The following is a 20,420-nucleotide window of genomic DNA, read 5'->3' on the forward strand; positions in this document are numbered from 1 at the left end:
CCTCAGAACCCCTGGCTGGCTTGTGAGCCCAGGGTGGAGAATGTGCCCACGTGGAGCCTTCTCCACTCTCCAGCCACAAGCCTCACTTCTGTGTCAGGGCCCCTAAATCCCCGGGACAACAAGCCCTCAAACCTGTTTTCCAAGGCTGTTTCCGGTGTGCTTAACTGCCCCCACAGCCAGGAGAAGAGTTTGCTCAGCATTGGAAAGAGTGCTGGTTCCTATCCTATTCAGAGACAAGGCTCAGGGACTGCTGGGAGCTCACTGACCCACCTGGGCCCGGGCGCTCCTCACCAGCCTTCCCACAGGACCTCAGCTTCACAGCTCAGCTGTGTCCCTGGCAGCTGAGCACACTGAACTTCAGACAGACTTGAAAAAAAAGCAAAGAAGACAGACATTTGGCCTCATTTCTTTTATTGTGTCCCATCCCTCGCCTTCTCAGCCCTCATGTTCCAACCAACCTGGGCAGGCTGTGGAAGCTGGGACTGGGCCACAGGCAAAGTGCCAGGATTCACAGGTTACACCCCACCTGAGGTAGCTGAGTAAGGTTCCATGGCTAGAAGGGCTGGTCTGGCCTGACTCCCTCAGGAAGGAGCATCGCCCCGGGGTGACACTGTGGAGACCATGTCCCTGTCTGGGGGTGTAGGTATGTTCAGATGGCTGAGCTTGCAATACCCAAGCTGTTCCAACCCACAGTGGGGGTGGAAGCCTGCATGTGTACGGGCTGTGCACATGGGGGTTCATGGATCCCTATGTGGCACATGAGCACACTACACACTTGCTGTGGGTGTTTTGAGACCCGGTTCAGTACCTACACCTGCCAGTTGGTGCTGGCCCAAGGCTGATCTGAAGCTTAAGAGTCAGGGTGCTCTAGGATAGCAATTCGTAAGCCTCAGGCACAAGGTGGCCTGTATTTCTGGTTTAGGAGGTGGGGTGTGTGCCAGGCACCCACACTGTTGCTGAGCTTCCCAGGGAACTCCTTCAGAACTTTCTACAATGAAAGCACCCTGTGCTGTCCAGTACGGCAGCTTCAGGCCCAAAGTGTCCCCTTAACCAGCTCAACCAAGTCCTCTTTTCATTATATTTTAATTAGTTGAAGTTCAAATTGTCACATCTGGCTAGTGGCTACTGTGTGGAAGAGCACACATCTAGGCAAGTGAGGCTGTGGGGTGGACAGTGAGAGCCTGAGCCATAAGCACAAAGCTAGGGCATAGGTGTGTGAGGAGCGCAGCCACATGGACTCAGAGTGGTTGAAACTGGAGGGGCCGTCCCTCAGGAGGGGAGTGTGGAGCTGGACCCCGACCTCTGAACTGCAATGCCTTGCCTGTCTCCACTCTGAATGAGGGGCAGCTTGATGTCTGCCTGGCAGGGGAGCCCTGGGAGTGGCCTGGGCCCTGGCTCAAAGCCACCAACCCTCGCTGGAAGCCACACACTGAGTCAAGTCCAGAGCTCAAGGCTGAGGTCAGGAGGTCCTCATGTTCTCCTGCAGGACCAGAGTAGAGCTGGTGGCCGCTGGGTCATGTTCTCTCTGTGTGTACAACATGAGAGTGCAAGTCAGACCCCAGGAACCCTGCCCTGCTGTGCCAAGCCCTGCAGGACAGCACCTGCCAACACAGACATGCAAGCTTGAGGTCTTTGAAGGGTCCTGTTCAAGTTCAGAGGTTCACTTACCTCCCCAGGCCCCATGTCCTCCGCATACTTGAACTTCTTCTGTTTGTAGTAGTGCCTCTTAGGCAGTATGTGGAGCAATAAGAGGTCACAGAGAACCGTGGCCTGAGGACAGAAAGAGGCGAGGATGGAGGGTGGGAATGTGGGCCAGATACAGGCCTTCCATGTCCCGCCGTGGTCCCTGCTGACTGTGATCTTCGCTGACTCCTGCCATTCCAGACCCCAGTTTCCTGAGGACAAAATACGGTGCTGCAAGCCCTGCCTGGGACCAAGCTAGCCCCATCCTACCTCTCTCCTGCCTTAGCTCTAAGCCTCCGTTTTCCTAGATATACTGTGGGTCTGGGCTGGTGAGGAAAGCAGCTGCTGCCCTGCCTCAGTCATGATAGGCAGCAGTGGTCATGTTGGGGGGTTCTGCTACTGAACACAGAAGAGAAGCAGCCAAACCCGGGACAGCAAACCTGTGTCTGCAGCACTTACCACTCCGAAGATGCCAATCCCAGAGCCAATGGTGGTCATAGTAGGGATGATGTCAAACTTCCTGGCCTGGTGGCAGGGCCCAAGGTCAACAGAAGGGGGCCAGTTAGAAAAGGTCAAGCTCTCCTACCTCAACTCCAAACTATTGCCATGGGCTCTGGCCCGTGGCCCAGGGGCTCTGGCTCTCCTGAGAGCCAGCTCCTGGTCAGTAAACCTGGGCCTTGTCACTAGTCCTGCATCCCGAGACCCAAGGACATGGTAGAAGAGCCATGGTAGTGGCTTAAAGCCTAGCCAGGGTCATTACCCATGTCCATGGTTATTAGAAGCAGATATCTGAACACACCCATCCCTTCCCACCTCATATCGCCCATAACTATGGACATGCAAAGCAGGAAGGTGCCTTGGCAGCATTCTTCACATGGGACACTTGCCTTGCCATCCACAAGGATGTCAAAGCGAATCCCAAACACCTTGAAGAGGTGCCGGCGGTTGGTTCCGTTCTGCACAAAGTGCCTGGCAAACCTGGGGGATGGGCAGACAGCAGGAGATGGGGACAAAAACTTGTTGTTTGTCAGAGCATGAGGAAGAAGCCCTCCATCATTACTCAGGGAGAACGCTGGCCTCCTTCCAGGAGAGCTGAACTTAACCCTTTCTTGACTCCTGCCAGGCAGACCTCCAAGGGGAGGAGACCCAGGGCTGGGGACTTAGGCATTTAAAGTCTTGTTTCTTGCTGGCTTCCTGTTTGACAACTCACACAAGATAGAGGCCATCCAAGGTCCTCTGGTCCCCACTGGGAACATTTGTCAACCATGGCATTTCAGAACTAGGCAGGGGCCTGTCAGGTACCTGAAGTTGAAGCCTGGAGACAGATTTTTCTCCCCATACAGTCCATGGAACTGGTAGATGGGTTTGCAGTGCCGCACGTGCCAATCCAGGTCACACTCCCAGTCGATGGTGATACCAACCACCCCGCCCTGCCAGAGACACAGGCACATAAGATCTGGGCTTCAGGATTCTAAAACTCCTGTCTAGACTGGCAAAATGCCTTCGTGAGTTTTCATGAGAAAAAAACAAACAACAATCAACCAACAGCAAAAACCATCTTATAGATGTGGCTGCTCTACTTTGAAAATTGTTTTACGTTATTCTCTGTGTAGATCCATACTGTGTGCAGTAGAACTGGGGAGGTCAGAGGACAATTTGCAAGAGCGGGCTCCCTCCTTCTACCATGTGGGACCAGGAACTAAGTTCAAATTATGAGCCCTTCAACCAAGCACCTCCACCAACTTGGCTACCTCGTTCCCACATGACCACCGAGGAGAGGAGATGGTCTTTATTTGAGAAGGGGCGCTGGGAGCCTGTTGAAGGTCCGTCACCCGCTCTGCTCTCACCTCCCAATCCTGAGTGATCATTTCTAGAATATACCAAACTCTTCCTACCCCAGGCCTTTGGCACACGCTCTTCTTTCACAAACCTGGCTCTTCCTCATTAACTCGCCATTTGCCCTGAAGGCTTCCCTGACCACCGACCCAGTCTAAAATATGTCCTTTGTTATTATTCTCTTCTAAACAAAGCCCAGGGTTGCTTTTTGGCCATTTGCCACTTTTTGGTTTTACTCGCTTGGTTGTTGACTGTTCTTTGTTGTGTGTGTGTTGTTTAAGTTTACATGTGCGTGTATCTGTGTGAATGTCTGCCGTGTGTAGGAGTGCTTGCAAAGCTCAGAAGAAGTCATTGGGTCCTCTGGAGCTGGAGGTACAGGTGGCTGTGGACCACTTGATACAGGTGGTGGGATCTAAAGCTGGGTCCTCTGGAAGGACAGCAAGTGCTTTTAGCTGCTGAGCCACCACTCCAGTTTCTTAGTTTTGTGAGACTAGATATTACTGTGTAGCCTAGGGTGGCCTGGAACTCCTGATCCTCCCGCTTCTGCCTCCTGTGTGCTGCGAACACCCCTGGCTTCTCATATGTGTATTCTGTGTATTGTTATTGACGTCTTTCCTCTAAGACTGACAGAGCCATCTGGCTCTCATCACTGTTTCTCAGCTCCTGGTTCAAGTCACAGGGAGACAGCAAGCAGCCTTTGCGCCAGAGTGGCCTGTTAAGTCCGGGAAGAAAACACCTCCGAAAGTGAAGCGAGGCATGGAACAGGGTAGGTGGGTGGCTCAGGCTGAGAGTGGAGAGGTGATCCGAGAAGTGGGCAGGGAGGCTGAGCGCTCAGCAGGGAGCCGGGAACAGAGATCCAGACACTTTCAGTGGATGAGGGCAGGCATGGGTTCTAGAAACAGGTGGGTTGTAAGTCGTGGCCGGCCCTACAGGGTCAAGCAAACCAAGGCTTGAACACCTACAGTTCTCCACTGGCTGCGTCTACCTCCATGTGGCTCTTGACAGCAAATACCTGCAGGCCTCTGTCATACCCTGGGTGTCATGAGTGGGCCTCGTTGGCCAACCCCACATAGGCAGCTGAAGGAGCAAGCCCAGGGAGGCCAGGAAGAGGAGGGTGTAGGGTCACCCTCGCCAGGCAGAGCTGAAGTGCTAACCAGCAGGTGCGTGCTCGCGGGGTCCTCACAGCACCCCATGGGAAGGAATAGTGAGCAGTGACTCAGTGGTGATTCTCAGACACGCTGAACTTGAGACCCATCGGGGCACACTCTGGCTGGGATCTGAACGGAGGCTGCATCTCCTTACTGCCTTACAAAGGGACTGTGGTCTTGGAACCCAGGGGACATGTGAAACCCTGGGTTCCATCCTCACCATGGGAAAAAACAAAGCAGCACACTGGTTTTAGGCCATAGTACAGCTCAGTGTTAGCAGAAAAAAAAAAATTACAAAATAAACGGAGTGTAGTGACACACACCTATACTCTTCATTATGTAGATGGATACAGGAGGCTTAGGAGTTTGAGGCCAATGTAAGCTACGTAGGGAGACCTGACTCCAAACAACAAAAAAAAGTGCAAGAGAGTGATGGAGGGAGATGGTAAAGAGAAGGAGGGGGGAGGGAGGAAGGGAGGGAGGGAGGGGGAGGAACCATTGAACACCCAAGTGACGCTGTTTGCCCACATCTCTGCAGAGGACTCTCAGGGACTCTGGTACTAGGGGACACACACTTGGCCTGCGCCAGGGAGGTTTGAGAGGCAGAATGGGGCAACTGTACCCTCCTTGCTGGCGCCACCCCATCCCATCCATACCTTCTCGGCCAGGCTGCGGAAGTCCTGGCCTGACTCCCGCACCACATAGCCAAGGTTGAAGACTGGGCACAGTGGGTGTAGAGTCTTGTCATAGAGGCACTTCTTCATATAGGTGCCGTTCACCTCCTCCACCAGGTTGCGCCTGTGAGGAGGGCATGGGTAGCAGCCATGTGCCAGCTGGGAGGGTGTTCACTCCACTCCCAGCACTTGCAACCCTCAGGAACTCTAGGATATCACTCCTCCAGAGAAGTCCGCCCTCCAGGAGGTCGGCTGGGGCTGCTGTCTCAGAAGGCAGCAGCGGAGTTGGAGGGAGACAATGTGTTGAGAACAGTGGCAGCTGCTTCAAGCCACCTGCACCTCTGCCCTCCTTTCCCACGAACCTGTTGACCTTGAAGCGTGGAAAGCTGATGCTGTTTTTGATGAAGAGGGTGAAGTTCTCAGCCTCTTGGAGCAGAGCAGGGCTGGGAGAAACAGCAGTCACTCAGCGACTCTCCCCGAGAGTGCGTCCATGCCCCGCTTGTTAGGGCGTGGGGCGCAGGGCTTCTACAGAGGGCACCGACGTGTGGTGGAGCTGCAGCAGCCACGCTGCACATGGGGCAGGGCTTCTAGGCACTAGGCCAGGGAGACTCTATGGCCTAGGCCATGTGGCTAGGGTGAGGGGTGGGATAGGACCCAATCTTGGCAGATCCGGGTGTCTGTGGGTCAGAACCCTGTCTCTAGTCCCCTGGAAGGGAAGGACATCAGTTACCTTGGGATCTTGTCATCCACCTCCACTGGGCACCAGCCAAAGATCTCACACGTCTTCACAGTGCCATTGAAGGGCACACAGTTGCCCGTGCGGATACCTGTGGCAAGGGAGGGACCTCTGCGTTCCCACCTCACTCTGGACTTTTGTAGCATGGTAACAGAAAGCCAGAACAAACTGTCTTGGTGGAGAACAGCTTGGTGGGATGTGGGGTACAGAGAGGCAGACACAGGCAAGGTGGCTGTGGAGTTGACAGGAAGGGGCTGGTCTTACCTTGGGCTTTCCTTTCTGCTTTTCCTGGAGTGCAGCCATTGTCATTCTGGCATATGCCACCTTCTGGGTTCTGGGGGAGAGGAGAGCTGCTGGTCCAGGCCCTGTGATGTGGCTCTAAGAGGACCCTTTCCTGCCCCCAGGGCCTCAGTGTAGACATGGAGCAAAACCTCATATTCTGTGGGAGAGTCCTGTTCACACCCTCCTCTCACAGTTATCCTAGGTTTCTGCTCAGCTGCTGAGTGCCAGTGTCCCCTGGCAGGGGACTGGATATTGGGTTGAAGAGGTACCCAACAATAACACTACAATGGCTGAGGTTATTTTGTATGACTCTGTCCAACGTTGCATAAAAACTTCATAAAAACATTTCACATCCCCACCAAGGCGCAAGGGGATTCTATTATGTTATCTCCCCTGTGGTCCAGAAGAAGGGCGGAATCCTCACCTCTGCACAATGGCCTTGAGCCTGCTGAGGGGTCATGATGAAATTGGTCATAACTACAAAGGAACTGTCCCCCTGGAAATGAAGGGCAGGGAGATGACAAGAGTTGGTAGAGCAGCTCTAAGAACCTAAACTGCCCCAGCAGGGCTCTGGAACCCACCTGACACCCAGCAGACACTACATCCCATGAAGACTAGTAAGGGAGACTGGGGCCCGGAGAGCAGGAAGCTGGGCTGCTTCCCCAGGGAGCTTTGAGCCAGGGCTTATGGGAGGAAGGATGGCAAAGCCCTGAGCCAGCTCACCTGTGCTGGGAAGACATAGTCAGCCACGTCCCAGACCTGGGGGCCCATGCCCTGAAGCTGGGTCACAGCCAGGCCCTTGAGCTTCACTGACACGCTGCTGATGAGGCCGCTTGAGGTCTGGTATCCCTTCTCATAGACGAACACCCACCTGCCAAGGGCCAGGGGAGATGGGTGAGTTAGGGTTCTTGTGCAACATTGGGCAGGACATCCAATGATGCAAACTGTGAGGGCTTCTGTCTTTTCTGGCATCCTCTGGACCTCCGCTTGTCCATCTCAAATACTTTCTGAGCCTCTTTGGTTCTCAAGCAGTTTCCCAGGCTGGAGTCATGACAGCCTTGCCTGCTGCCCCTGCTGGCATGTGCCTAATTTCCCACCACTCCAGCTATGCCAAGAAGGAAAACAATCCATGCCCCTACTGACTGTCATCCCTCCTAGTCCTTCTCCAAGAGCTGCTTGCCAGGGCCAGCTAGCAAGCTCTGACCCCACTCCTCCCTCCCAACATCCTGTTTCTTTCCACACGACAGCAAAGTATGAGGACTGCCCAGGAGACTGGCTTTGCCACCCCACCCTACTCCCCAGTGCCATGAGGTTTGAACTGGATTCTTCCTCTATAAAACAGGAAGAACATTAGTACTTGTTTATGTTAAGCGAGTTAATGCAGAGAAGTTGCTTAGGATGCTGGCTGGCACCTAGCAAACTGTAAATCATTTGTCATTACTCCCTAGAAAGCGGGGAGGCAACAGTGGAAAAGAGAAAGGAAGCCAGCACATGGGGCTGCCCCTGTAAGACTCAAATAGAAGCAGGTGAAACCCAGCAAAGGTCTGGGTTCTTCTGAAGCTGCCTGCCCCCCCCCCACCGTGCCTGCGGCATCCAGCCTTCTCCCCCAAGCTGTTGTGTGAGTGGCTTACGGTTCACCCAGGAGGTTCAGATGGACTGACCTCACTCCCAGGGATGGCAGCACGGCAAAGCCTTGCCGAGCAATGTCCCGCCCTTCTGGCAAAAGTTATGAGTAGCAAAGCCAGATCCCCACCCCACCCCTCTTCTCCCCCTGGGATATACTAGGAAAGAAAGTTTCTCTGTGCTGGGTGGCTAACCAGGACAGCTGGGACACCAGCACTGCCATTAGCCATTTTTGCCATCCCCAAGCACCAGCCCAAGGATGGAACCAGGAAATGAAGATGACCAGACTCCTGACCATGTTGCTGGAAAAATACAACTTTCCGGATATGAGCTAATGAAGTCTCTTCTGTTGTGTGAACTAACTTAGATTTCGTTTCTGTTGCTTACACTGGGAGTGTTGTATCTCACTTCTCTCCACGGACAGCCACTTCCTTTAGAAGAGACTGTAGATTCAGGGTGTGTTGCTCATTGTACATGACCCTCTGCAGGAAGAAGACTAGGTGTGCACTGTGCTCCCTCCATCCTTTACCTTACCTAGACAAAGAGCTCAGAGTCATCTGCTCTGGGGACAGGATTCTCCAAGCCTCAGTTACAGAATCATTGTCATTCCCCTGTCCTGGCCTTCAGGGAAGCAGCTGGACCACTGTCTTGTCGCTATTTTAATCCTCTCCCTTCAGAAGCCTGCACTAGAACCTTACATTGGAATTTAGCCCTCTTCCAAGCCTACATGTGGTCACTGCTGCCCCCTGCAGGCTGAAAATAGCAACAGGTGAGTCCTAACAAAGGTCTGGGTTCTGCTATTCCAAAGCTATGCCTTTTTAAATTTTTTCATTTTTACGTCTCTGTCTCTATCTCTGTCTCTGTCTCTGTCTCTGTCTCTGTCTCTCTCTCTCTCTCTCTCTCTTTGTGTGTGTGTGTTTGAACAGTAACTATGATAACCATGAAGACCAAGAGAAGGCACTGAATCCTGTGGAGCCAGAATTAGAGGTGAGTGTGAGCTGCCTGCCTGGTGTAGGAGCTGGGAAAGGAACTCAGATTCTCTGCAAGAGTGGTACACACTCTTGACTGCTCAGCCATCTTTCCCAAAGCCATGCCTTGGCCTGGCCTTATGGTTACCACCCTGGGAATGCCATCAAAGAGGTCCGAGGTCAAAGACACTGATGTATCTTCCCCTCTCTCCCTTCCAGGAATGACCCTTGCTGGTCTCTCTACCCCCGCTGGGGTTCCCTTCTCTAATAATCCCTGGGAGGAGGACACACAATGAAGTGGCCCATGTTTAAGTACTAGACCTGCCTTTTGCCAGATGTATGGCTTCAGGCTAGAGGCTAAAGTCTGTGAGTCCTGACTCTCAGGAAAACAGAGGCTGCTCCTGCCCCAAAGGAACTGCTCGCCCAGCAAATCCTTAATGAGGCTGTGCACTCAGGCTGGGCACACAGACAACAGCATCTTGGTAATCACCTGGAGATAGCTCCATGAGCTCTCTCTTAGTAAATTAGCAAAGTGCCTGCTGTGAGTGGACACATGAAAATCATCAAATTTCCACTCCCTTGGCCTCCATTGTCAGCAGGGCAGGGCTCTGAGAGCTGTCACACGTAGTAGTGTCTCGGGGTCTGCCTGCACATTTGTGGCCCACTCCTACAACATTGAGTTAGCTGTTCGACAAACATGTAAGTATCAAGCCCATGTTCTGGGAGAGCATAGTTCTTGACACTAAAACCACAGAAGTGAGCAAAATCCAAGAGCCTGCCCTCGTGGAGCCTGTACAGATGTCTGCATCTCTGGTTGCTTGTGTGCTGGTTAATATTGTCAGCTCAATTGTACCCAGAGTCACTAGGAGGCTCATCTCAGGACATGTCCACAGAGGGTTAACCGAGAGGGAAAGGTAACTGAGAGTGAGCAGCGCCTTTGGTGTCAGAAACAAAACAGTGTGGCTGTCCTGCCCTCAGCTCCTCCTGGAGTGTGTGTCTGCTGCAGTGGCATCCTCCACTGACTGCAGAGCCCAGCTTCTTTGGTCTTCCACTGTGCAGCAAGAATTAATGACTCTCCAGGAATCTTCCAGGCCTCCAGTGCCATACGGGGGCCTCCAGCTTCATGGGCTATCAGCTCCCAGGCTCGCAGCCTCTCGGGCAGCCATTGTTAAGACACCTGGCCCATGTCTTTTGTATGGTCAATCTAGTGACTCCTCTTCTGTGCCACACATACATTCTGTCAGCGCAGTTCCTGCGAAGGACCCTCCTAGTACAGATCCGGGTGCTGAGGGGTGGGAGCCATTGCTTTGATGGGCCTGATCATATACACTCAGACCTTTGAAACTGGTCTCTGGAAGTGTTTGTAACTGTGGACTGGAGAAGTCCTTGCATGCTGCAAGCAGAGCTTAATAGGCCATTCTGGTGGGAAGTTAGACAATAAGAATGCTAAGAGAAATGCAGCCAGTGGAGGCTCAGATCGTGAGGTCTCACAGGGAACAAAAGCTCCTTTGAGAACTGGGCCATCCGGGTCATTCATGCTATATACTAGCAAAGAACCTGACCTCGTTCTGCCTCTGTCCTGAGAACTTGAATGAGGCTGAATCAAAAGCAACAAGCTAATTTTTTTTTAGAGGAAGTTGCCTCTATTGTTTGATCCATTTGAGACAAAGTTTCAAACATCCCTAGCTCACTTCAAACTCATTGTGTAGCTGAGGGTGACCTTGAACTCCCGCCTCCACCTGCAGAGTGCTAGGACTGCAGGGGTGAGCTCCGTGTGTGCACTGGGGCTTTGTGAATGCTATGCAAGTACTGTTGCAGCTGAGCTACTGCCCAGCAAGGACGGTTTAGCTGGGCAGGAGACGCAGACGCGGGTCCTGAATGTGACAGCACCGGGCGCTGAACTGAATACAAAGGAGAAAGCAAATGGAAGTCAGCACTCTCTCTGCTTCCTGATGGTCTCAGGAAGATGGCCACCCCACGCTCCTGCTGCCAGAGCTGCTGTCACCATCATGGCAGACTGTATCTTCAAAGCATGAGCCAAAACAAACCCTTCCACCTTCAGCTGCCTTTGTCAGTCAATTTGTCACAGCTACAAGAGAGGTTAGTAACATGCTTGGGGAAGGTATCTCCGATGTGACAGGACAGTTTGGAAAACAGCTCCATAGTTCCTCAAAAATTTAAATACAGCATTTCACCTGATGCAACCCTAGTACTAGTTATATGCCTTAGAGAAAAAAAATCTACCACAAATTTCACAAATACTCAAGGCAGCGTTGCTTATGGAAGCCAAAAGAAACAACGTAAGATGTCTAACCACTAATACTTAATAAACAAAACATGATAAATCAACACATGGAATATTATTTAGCTATAAAAAGCACTGGGTTACTGGTACACTTTACAACCAATATGGCAAGTAAAAGAAGCCAGATAGGAAAAGGCACATGGTGCGTGCTTCTATTTATAGGAAAGGCCCAGAATAGGCAAAGCAAGCTGTGAGGACAATGTTTCTCACAGTACAATGTTTCTTTTTAAGAGTGATGGAAATGTAACTAGAAGTGACGATTATACAATTTTGTAAATAATAAGGACAAAGGACTTGCAAGGTTTTGTTTGTTTTGAGACAGTATCATCCTATACTCCAAACTGGCTTGGATTTCACCATGTAGTCCAGGCTAACCTTGAAATCCTGATATGGTTGCCTCAAGGTTTTGAGTGCTGGGATTACAGGTAAATTGTGGTGTGTGTGTGTGTGTGTGTGTGTGTGTGTGTGTGTGTGTAATTTGTTGTTTTTTTTTTAAATAACTAAGACTAAGGAATAGCTCAGTGGTAGAGCGTGTGCTTAGTAAGCTCAAGGCCCTGTATCTGATCTCTATCCTCAAATAAGTGAAAGACAAGTTAATTAGAAGAGAGGATATTGTAGTATTTGAAGTCAGTATCATGCAAGTTCCAGGCACCAAACAAAACATGTGACTGGAGCAAGGCATGATGGCACACACCCTTAGTCCCAGCCTTTGGGAGGCAGAGGCAGGTGGTGTCTGTGAGACTGAGGCTAGCCTGGTCTACAGAGTGAGTTCTACAAGAATCAGGGCTGCACAGTGAGATTCTATCTCAAAAAAAAAACGCGCCTGTAATTCCACACTCTGGCAGGTGGATCTCTGTGAGTTCGAGGCCAGCCTGGTCTACAAAGCAAGTCCAGGACAGTCAAGAGTACACAGAGAAACCCTTTCTCGAAAACAAACAAACATTCAACTGGATCATATATATATATATATATATTTATTTATTTTTCTGACTGGGTCCCACCATGTAGCTTTGGCTGCCTTAGAGTCTTAGAACTCATTATGTAAAGCAAGCTGGCCTCACACTCACAGAGATCCACTTGCCTCTGCCTCTGCCTCCAGAGTGCTGGAGTTAAACGTGCACCTCCATACTGGGCCCGTCTGGCCCACTTAAACTCATCCAACAGGGTTTGTTCCCTACGTCCTGTCTGCTTTCCAGCAGGAGGGCCTAGACAAGTCTGTCTCAGGGCCCAGCCCACCAACAAGAGCATTCCACCTGTGGCCTCGCTTTAATCTGGGCCCGCAGAGGCTCCACCTTTCAGAGTTTCTTCCCTCACTTGCCTTGGACGGACAGGAAGAACATGACCAAGAGAGACCATAGCCTAAGCGTCTCTCCTCTGAGGCTGTTCCAGGTCTTGGCATCTCAGCCAAGACTGTCTGTCTTTCTTTATGTTCCTGTCCATCTGTCTGTCTGTCTGTCTGTCTGTCTGTCTGTCTTCCTAAATCTCAGGCCTCTTCCATCAGAACTGTATTCTGATGCTTGTCTTTCTGTCAATTTCCCTCTCCATGTTGCCCATCTCCAACGTGGCTTCACTGTGTCTGGTGCCCAGAGACTGACTTCTTTGTCCCTGCACCCATCTTCTCTGCAGCACCCACAGGACCAGACACCTGGACAATTATCTAGGAAAGAGAAGGATCCTTAGAGCAAAGCCCTTCCCTTCACAGTCCTCTTCCACCTCTGTCCTGTGTGACAATGGCAAAACTTTGCCAAGGCTCTGGGAGCCTTAGCAGTGACCAGATGGGGGCGACAGAGACAGTAGGAGCCACAGCTTGAGCTAGTGAGAGCCCCCAGTGAGCAGGAAAGGCTGAAGACCTTGCCTTTGGCTCTGTTGTATTATTTGGGCATTTTGGTGAGACTAGTTCCATCCCTCACCTCTGATGCCCTCACCCTCACACCAGCATTTGAAACTGATGTACTATTCTGGGCCAGAAGAAAGGAAAGCGGGAAGAGGTGAGGTTCCTGTCAGGGGAGGTATGTATTAGGGCTGGGGCAGTTGAGACTCATTCTGCAGTAGGGCCGGGGTGGGTAGACTGTGTGATAACAGGGAACTGCTCACAACCATCGTTCTGAAGACACAGTAGGCACCATCTTTTTGGCCTCCCTGTGTGAAAAACAGCCTAGGTCTGAGTAGTGACTTCTCCTTTCCTGAAGGAACTACAACTCAGTTGTGTTGTAGTTCCTCAGTGGGCTCTTAAGGTCCCCTCGTGCTCAACATGTAGCCATCGCTGCCCATGAAGAAACCTTTTGGGGGTGGGAAGCAGAGCGAAGGCATAGGGCTGATTTGCCTTGTGATCCGGAAATTCCAGGGCTCCCCTCTGGGTCTTAGTTTTCCTCCTAAGCTCAAATTGATTTCTGAGTAATGGAGACAGAGCTTGAAAGGCTGCACAAGGGGCCTGGCCTTGGCTGCATCTGATCAGCTCCAAATCTCAGGGGACCAGTCCCCCAAACGAGAATGTACCTTCAGAACCACACAGCACAGTTGGGCCAGAGTGCTGGCTCCCATCAGAACCCATCTCTTCTGGTGACTCCAGGGCACCTAGGAGCTGTTTTCAGCATGACTGTGAGGAAACATGCTCCTTACTTGTGACACTCCAGGCACCCAGCTACCCCAGACCCAGGGCAGACAGACACACAGCCATATGCTGTGTGTCCAGCAAACAAATAGACGGACATCTGGCAATAGATACATATATAGGACACGGGAAGGACACAGGTAAATTCACATGACACCATGTTAGCCCACACAACACACATGCACATGCAAGATCCTGCCTGGCCTATTAGCTTCCAGGAAAACCAGACTGAACTTTAAGATATGGCCTTTGCATGGTTCCCAGGCTAGCCAGTTGGCTGAAGGAGACCTGTGCAGAGAAAGGAGATGTCACCCTTGGGAATGGAGACTATTTCCTGCTTCATGCCTCCATCTAGATGCTGAGTGTTCAGAACCCAAGGGCTTTCAGCTGCCAGGGTCCAGATACCCCAGGCTGTCCTTCATTCAGACTGGAGAGGCTGGAGTAGAGCCTGTCCTATGGCTAGTAAAGTGGGGTGTTGCTTTGTCTCAGTAGCTGCATGTGGGAAGCCAGAGGTGAAGGCACTTTTGAGCGAGCACCACTGACTCACAAAGTCACTTCCTTAGGACCTACAATAGTGTTCTTTCTTGTTCACCCATAGCACTGTGTCCCATGCTGCCTTGGTGTCTCCATCTTGACAGTGTAGGTTAACGGGGCCTCTTCCTTCTTAATAACACGAAGGCTCACTAGGAGGGCTCTCCAGAGCACAGAGGGACAAGGGGCTCCTCAGTACCCCAGAACTCAGAGGACTGACCCAAGTAGAAAATTGGAGCCCAAAGGTGGTGAGGAGGGGACTTCCACTCACCCAATGACGTAGACCAGAACCACCAACTGGATCAGACGGAAAATGACTCCCACCTTCTTGTTCCGCACCAGCACCATCCGGGGAGTATCATATTCAAAGAAGAAGGCTGACAGCTCGTCCTGCAGCCGCCGAGCCATGGTGGGCCAGGAGGGGCTCAGAAATGAGCCCCGCAAGGCCTCTGTGGCCAAGGGTGGGCCAGCATCTACCTCTACAACTGTAGCAGTGCAGTAACTGGAGGCTTCCAAGCCCCGTAAGAGCAGAGCAGGCCAGGTGGGGCTGGAGGCCAGGAGGCCGGGTTAGTTGGAGGCTCTGGGTTGGGAGGGAAACCTGGGTGATCAGAACAGCTTTTGGCTGCTGGCAGGCAGTGGAGTACCCAGCCAGTGGTGCCCGTGAAATAAATTCCCAAAGATAGACAGAGGCGGAGCCAGTGGGGCCACCCAGGCCCAGCCCACTGCTCCTCTCGGCTCCGTCTGGGCTCTGCTGGGCCTCCGGAAACAGGAGCTGCTGGCCGGAAACCACCATGGCCTCCAGTCACAGGGGCAGAGATAAAGCTACTGGCTACCCCCTTTCCAGGAACCTGACAGGACAGAACTGGGGTGTCTAGCCGGGGCTTGAGATGAAACCCCTCAGAGCCCTACCTCCATCCCACCCTCACAGTCTCAGTTTCAGAGGAGGCAACTCTGGGGACCTGTAGGGAAATGGACAGAAGCAGATGCCAAGAGTCGTAGCCTAGAGCTGCCCTCGGACACCTCCTGCCCACCAGTCCCTTCAAATCCAAGCGTCAGGCTGGCTTCTCCATCCACAGCCTTGCTCTCCCTCCATCTGACCTGCTTGACAGAACCTCCTGACACCATCCCATCCCATCCCTGACACCGGAAGGAGCAAGGAGATAAATACCCAGACAAGACTAGGGTCGCATATCCCTAGGGAGTCCCAAGACCCAGCTGGGAAAGCTTAAGATTATGCAGTTTTGCCACTTGCTGAGGGCTTTGGGACATTGCCTGGCCTCTCTAAGTCTGCTTCCTGCAAAGTGGGACAGAGTGAAGTCCTTGGAGGATGGGTGCCAGAAACCCCAGGGACAGAGAACTTGAAACCACGGTTGAGTTAGGGGTTCAGGTTCAATGCCTTCCTCAGTAGTAACCCAGACACTGAGCACATGGATCCCAAGAATCAGATCTGAGGTTGGTTTACACTGTACCCCAAGGCTCAGAGGGGAGCAATCTCACTCTGAGTCTACTGGAAGAACCATCCTGAAGCACAGGCCTTGGTAGCCTTCACTGCCCTGCACCCCAGAACAAGCTGACCTAGCCTGAGTGCTGATAAGGAGTCTTCTTCCTCATGAGCTTCTAGCAAGGAGCAAACGGCCCTGGGCCCTGGACAGGGCACCAACCGCTTTGCAAGCAGATCTGCTTTCTCATGTCCCCTCCCAGCACTTAGGACCAGTCCCTCCCTCTTGGATGGAAAACATACACTCACACACACTCACACACATGCACACACACCTTCATACACTCACACATATGCATCCACACGCACTCATACACATTCACATACACACACTCACTCACTCACCGTCACTGACATTATAGTAGAAATTCAACTGCCTGATGCCATATTGGGGTGGTGAGAACCACATCCTTCACTTTCTTCCAAAGGAGACAGAGCTGCTCCTTCACCTTGTCTTGACTCCAAATAAAAGGGCCTGTCCCTCTCCCAACTAATTTCATATCCAGCTGTTGGAACAAGGGGCCCCAGAGAAGGCGAGCTTGTGATAGGGGTAGGTGGGTGCTGAGAGTCATCCAGATAAAAGAGAAGAGAAAGGATGGAGAGAAGACAGGAAGAGAAGGCGTCATTGTCCATCATGCCGCCTCATTCCACAGCCACCTTCTCCCACCCTCCTCATCTTCCTTCCCCAGGGCCCCCTACCTCCTCCCCTTTCCTTCTCTTTCTTCCTCCTTCTCTTCTTTCTCTCCATCCTCTTCCCTCTTACTTTCTCTCTTCCACCTCCCATTCTCCTTCTTCCTCTTCCTTATCATCCCATCCACAAGAAGCAAGGTTTATAGCTTGTTAGGTAGACCATCAGACCTGCCTCTGCAGCCTGGCGTCAGCCCTAGCACTCAGGAAACATGGCAGAGAGGACCATTTGAATGTACTAGAAGACCCAAGGTGGGACCAAAGACAACTTTCTCTTCTTGATAGTAACCCTGCAAAAGTAAGCCAATCACAAAAGACTATAGGATGGCTTGGTGGGTGCATGAGGACCCAAGTTTGGAGCCCCAGCATTTATGAGGCTCAGCGGCATGCATCTGTACCCCAACACTGGACTGGTGGAGATAGGCAGATTCCTACCATTGGCCAATCTGTGAGCTCTAGGTTCAATGAAAAGCCCTGTTTCAAAACATAAGGTGGAGAGCCATTGAAGAAGACATTTCATGTTGACCTGCGGCCTGCACACGCGCACACACACGCACACATGGTTCACTCTTAGGGACAGACATCTTTGTGCTGCAGGCTTTATTAGCACAGGTGGATAGAACAGACGTCAGATTCCACACAATGGTGCTCATCAGCCTTTTCTTTACTTTGGCTCTCTAAAGTAGGTATTAGAATGCCCATTAGACAGATGCAGAAACCAAGGCTCTGGAAGTTGAACACATGGTCAAAGGTCATGGAACAAGTAGTTCTCGAGTTTGCTTGTGGCTGGAAGAGAGGCTCCCCAAAGTCTAAGGGTTTGGCCCAGGTCCCACCCAAAGACTCCAGCACTTGAGATCTGCCAGGCCTGCCTTATAAGCCCAAAGGCTGGGTGGCCAGCTCCAGTTCTGGGCCGGGCCTTGTAGGGAGACATGGCCTTGCTGCCAAGGACTGGGTCCCAGGACAGCCTCCCCTGCTTGGCTAAATTTAGCTGCTGTGTGAGTATGGAGGGGGTCAGTGCCCATCCTGGAGCCACTGCCCAGGCCTGGAGGGCAGCCTGAGCCCATAAAGGGGTGGGTAGCATTTACTCCAATTTGTCTCCTTACCTACTCAGGGTCCCAAAAGCTTATCCCTGGCAGTCTAACTCCCATACCATATGGGCCTATCCTGCTGTCTTCGGGGGGTCACCCCAACACCCAACAGCCCCCTATGATTGTTAGAACAGAGCTCTTGATCTAACAGTCAAGGGAGGTCTATGGAGAAGGCTGGGTACCAGCCATGGCCCCAGGCCTGGCTTCTTCCATTGTCTGGATTTTCCAGACCTCTTCCCTCCTGCTGTCAACCATGACTGGGCTGGCGCCTGTCCCTCAGTGCCCAAGGCATCATGGTCTATAGTCCATCTCCATTCTTTCTGGATCATTCTCCACAGACCCCTTCTGTCAAGTAGTAAAGGGGCTTCTGGCTGTCATAGGCCCCTCTACCCAACACTAAGCACTCGCTCAAGAGGCTCATCTCTTCATCAGTTCTCACGGCTGTGGTCCTCTGCAGCCGTAGGCAGCACAGGGCCACTTGCCTCTCCTCTCACGTATTCCAGGCTGACCTTGCACTTGCCATGTAGTGGGGAGCGGCCTTGAGTTTTAAATCCTCCTGCCTCCACTTTCCAAGTGCTGGGATTATGGACTTGTAGCACCAAGTGCGGTTAATGCACAGATGGAAATCAAGCCCCAGGTGTTATGCATGCTGGGGGGCACCCCACCAGGTAAGCTGCACCTCTGACTTTTTTCCCCCAATCAAACCAACTTGAGGTGGAGTTCACTTTTTTTTTTTAAGTTTCCACTTTTGACAGTTGGATGACTGCTGGCAAATACATGTAGCTACTCTCCCTGAATCATCATTCTTGGAGGACCTCTTCTAACCCCTCCCACTTTAGCTTTTCAAGACAGTGTCTCTGTGTAGCACTGGTTGTCCTGGAGCTCACTCTGTAGATCTGGCTAGTCTCAGACTCAGAGATTCTCCTGCCTCTGCCTCCTCAGCGCTGGGATTAAAGATGTGTACCATACAGCCGGCGCCTCCTGCCCCTTTGTATTCACTCTTTCCCCAGCACCTAGGTCTAGCAAGCACTGATCTGCTGTCATTTATATTTGTCCTGCCTTTTGTAGAACTCCATGGAGATGGAAGCATATAGGATGAGCTCTATTTGTATCTGGCCTCTTTCATTCAACACAATGATTATTTACTTGAGATAGGATTTCATATGTAGCCCAGGCTTGCCCAGACCTTTGGTACAATTCTCCTGAGCTAGCCACCCCAGTGCTAAGGATTTAGATGTGCACCACCATGGCTGACATATCACAATGATTTCAAGCTATCTATGTAGCTGTTTGTGTTGGTCCTTCGTGCCTCTTTGTGGCTGAAGGTTTTCTATTGTAGAAACATACCATGGGTGATTCATCAACTGTAGACCTAGAATGGCAAAGTGCCTGGCCTTTGGGCTCAGGTCTCTGGATGCCTGTGTTCCTTGCTCTGTTCTGCTGTTCATTTTTCTCTTCCATGTTTCATAACACAGCCCCAACTTGCCCCCACCCCCTGCATAGGGGGCTTGGAGAGCACAAAAGTTTGGTTTCCAGAGAAGCAAGGGGACCCTGGGGCATCTTGGCAGCTGCTACCTTGGAGCCAGAGAGAGAGGCATGCTGGGCTTCCCTGGGAATTCCCTCCTGGGTGAGGTGAGGGAACCTCTTTGTTTACCTTGGCCGCCTTGCCTTGGGCTGTAGACTCCATGCTGTGTGCTGGACAGAGATGGATTTGGGCAGGCCCTGGTGGGGGTGGAGGCAAAATGGACCAGGCCACCAAGCCCCAGATTGCTGGGGACTTGGAAGCCACACAACTTTTTCTGCAAGTTCCCTTAGGCCTAGGCTATCTCATCTCCACACCCTGTCACCATGATGAAAGCCAGAAAGATAGGCCCAGCGGTTCCGCATTTGTTGGCCCTTGTCCTGCCCATGTCATGGGGCTCATATGAGTCCCTAGGAGTGCAAGGTTTCATATTTGTTGGCCTTACAGCTATCTGTGTGGCCAAGAATACTTCTGACCACTCTACTGGAAAAATAAATCCTTGGGAATTCCTTGGGGTGTAAGCTATCGCCTCTGTCACAGCTAGGTTCATGGACGTGTAACTTAGATAATGGACCGGGCCCACACATAGAAAAGCCCTGCACTTGCTACTGGAATTCTGGTTTTCTTCCTTCCACCAACCCCAGGACTTCAAACTACCCTACCACTGATTTCTATTCCCAGCCCAGTAATACCTTGGGCTATTTTGTTTTATTCTTACTGGCTGGAGCACCACCCAATTCAATGACTAATCTGGGGGTTCCAGATTTTCACTTTGCAATGAGTTCTGCAAATGATACAGTCAGTCCTGCCTCTTTCCCTGTGTTGCAAGGCCTGGGAATCCAGGCCTCTATGGAGGACAACTAGGTAGAGGATTAGATGCAAAACCTTCATAATGAGCCTTCTCTTCAGCGATGTGGCTAGGCCCTCCTTACCTCTTCCTCCCAGGACCACCTGAGTTGGCTGGTTCATAGTAAATAGCGACACCCCTGGGCGGCAGGGGCTGAGGAAGTTGGGGGAGACGTAGAAGCCTTTGAGGTGTGCTTAGGACTAGAGATGGGATAGATTTCGGGGGCCACGGGGGTAAAAACACAGCATGAAAGAAACTCCAGAGAGTCACAGGGACTACAGAAGTGCTAGGGCGGCATTTGCCAGGCCCTCTGAGGCACAAGGGGCTTCTGAGGTGCAGGCTCCAGGCCCAGGTCACTCACTCCACCTCTAGCTTCTTTTT

At 51.9% G+C, this 20,420-nt stretch overlaps 1 protein-coding gene across 2 annotated transcripts; it reads right to left on the minus strand.

Annotated features, from left to right (window-relative positions):
- Positions 1 to 399: 399 nt before the first annotated feature.
- Positions 400 to 15,049, minus strand: P2rx1 (purinergic receptor P2X 1). 2 transcript variants are annotated; one of them, XM_021654629.2, is made up of 12 exons: positions 14,669 to 15,049; positions 7,083 to 7,230; positions 6,784 to 6,855; positions 6,342 to 6,411; positions 6,072 to 6,168; positions 5,704 to 5,784; positions 5,324 to 5,465; positions 2,986 to 3,113; positions 2,571 to 2,661; positions 2,143 to 2,208; positions 1,669 to 1,770; positions 400 to 1,525 (listed from the first exon to the last, which is right to left on the minus strand). In XM_021654629.2, exons 1-12 carry the CDS (start codon positions 14,803 to 14,805, stop codon positions 1,460 to 1,462), a joined length of 1,200 nt encoding a protein of 399 aa, XP_021510304.1. In that variant the 5' UTR covers positions 14,806 to 15,049; the 3' UTR covers positions 400 to 1,459. The 2 variants fall into 2 exon arrangements, with proteins under 2 accessions (XP_021510304.1, XP_060243322.1); XM_060387339.1 differs by lacking the exon at positions 6,784 to 6,855 and having other exon boundaries at positions 401 to 1,525.
- Positions 15,050 to 20,420: the final 5,371 nt, after the last annotated feature.

The sequence above is a fragment of the Meriones unguiculatus genome, chromosome 7 (genome assembly GCF_030254825.1).
Source record: "Meriones unguiculatus strain TT.TT164.6M chromosome 7, Bangor_MerUng_6.1, whole genome shotgun sequence".
NCBI classification, from domain to species: domain Eukaryota; kingdom Metazoa; phylum Chordata; class Mammalia; order Rodentia; family Muridae; genus Meriones; species Meriones unguiculatus.

Excerpts from the sequence above, each read along its gene's own strand:
- P2rx1 (XM_021654629.2), bottom strand. The coding sequence starts at position 14,805 with ATGGCTCGGCGGCTGCAGGACGAGCTGTCAGCCTTCTTCTTTGAATAT. Across the intron at positions 6,856-7,082 it reads ACTATGTCTTCCCAGCACAG|GGGGACAGTTCCTTTGTAGT; the intron begins GTGAGCTGGCTC and ends CTTCATTTCCAG. Across the intron at positions 3,114-5,323 it reads TCCGCAGCCTGGCCGAGAAG|GGCGGGGTGGTTGGTATCAC; the intron begins GTATGGATGGGA and ends TGTCTCTGGCAG.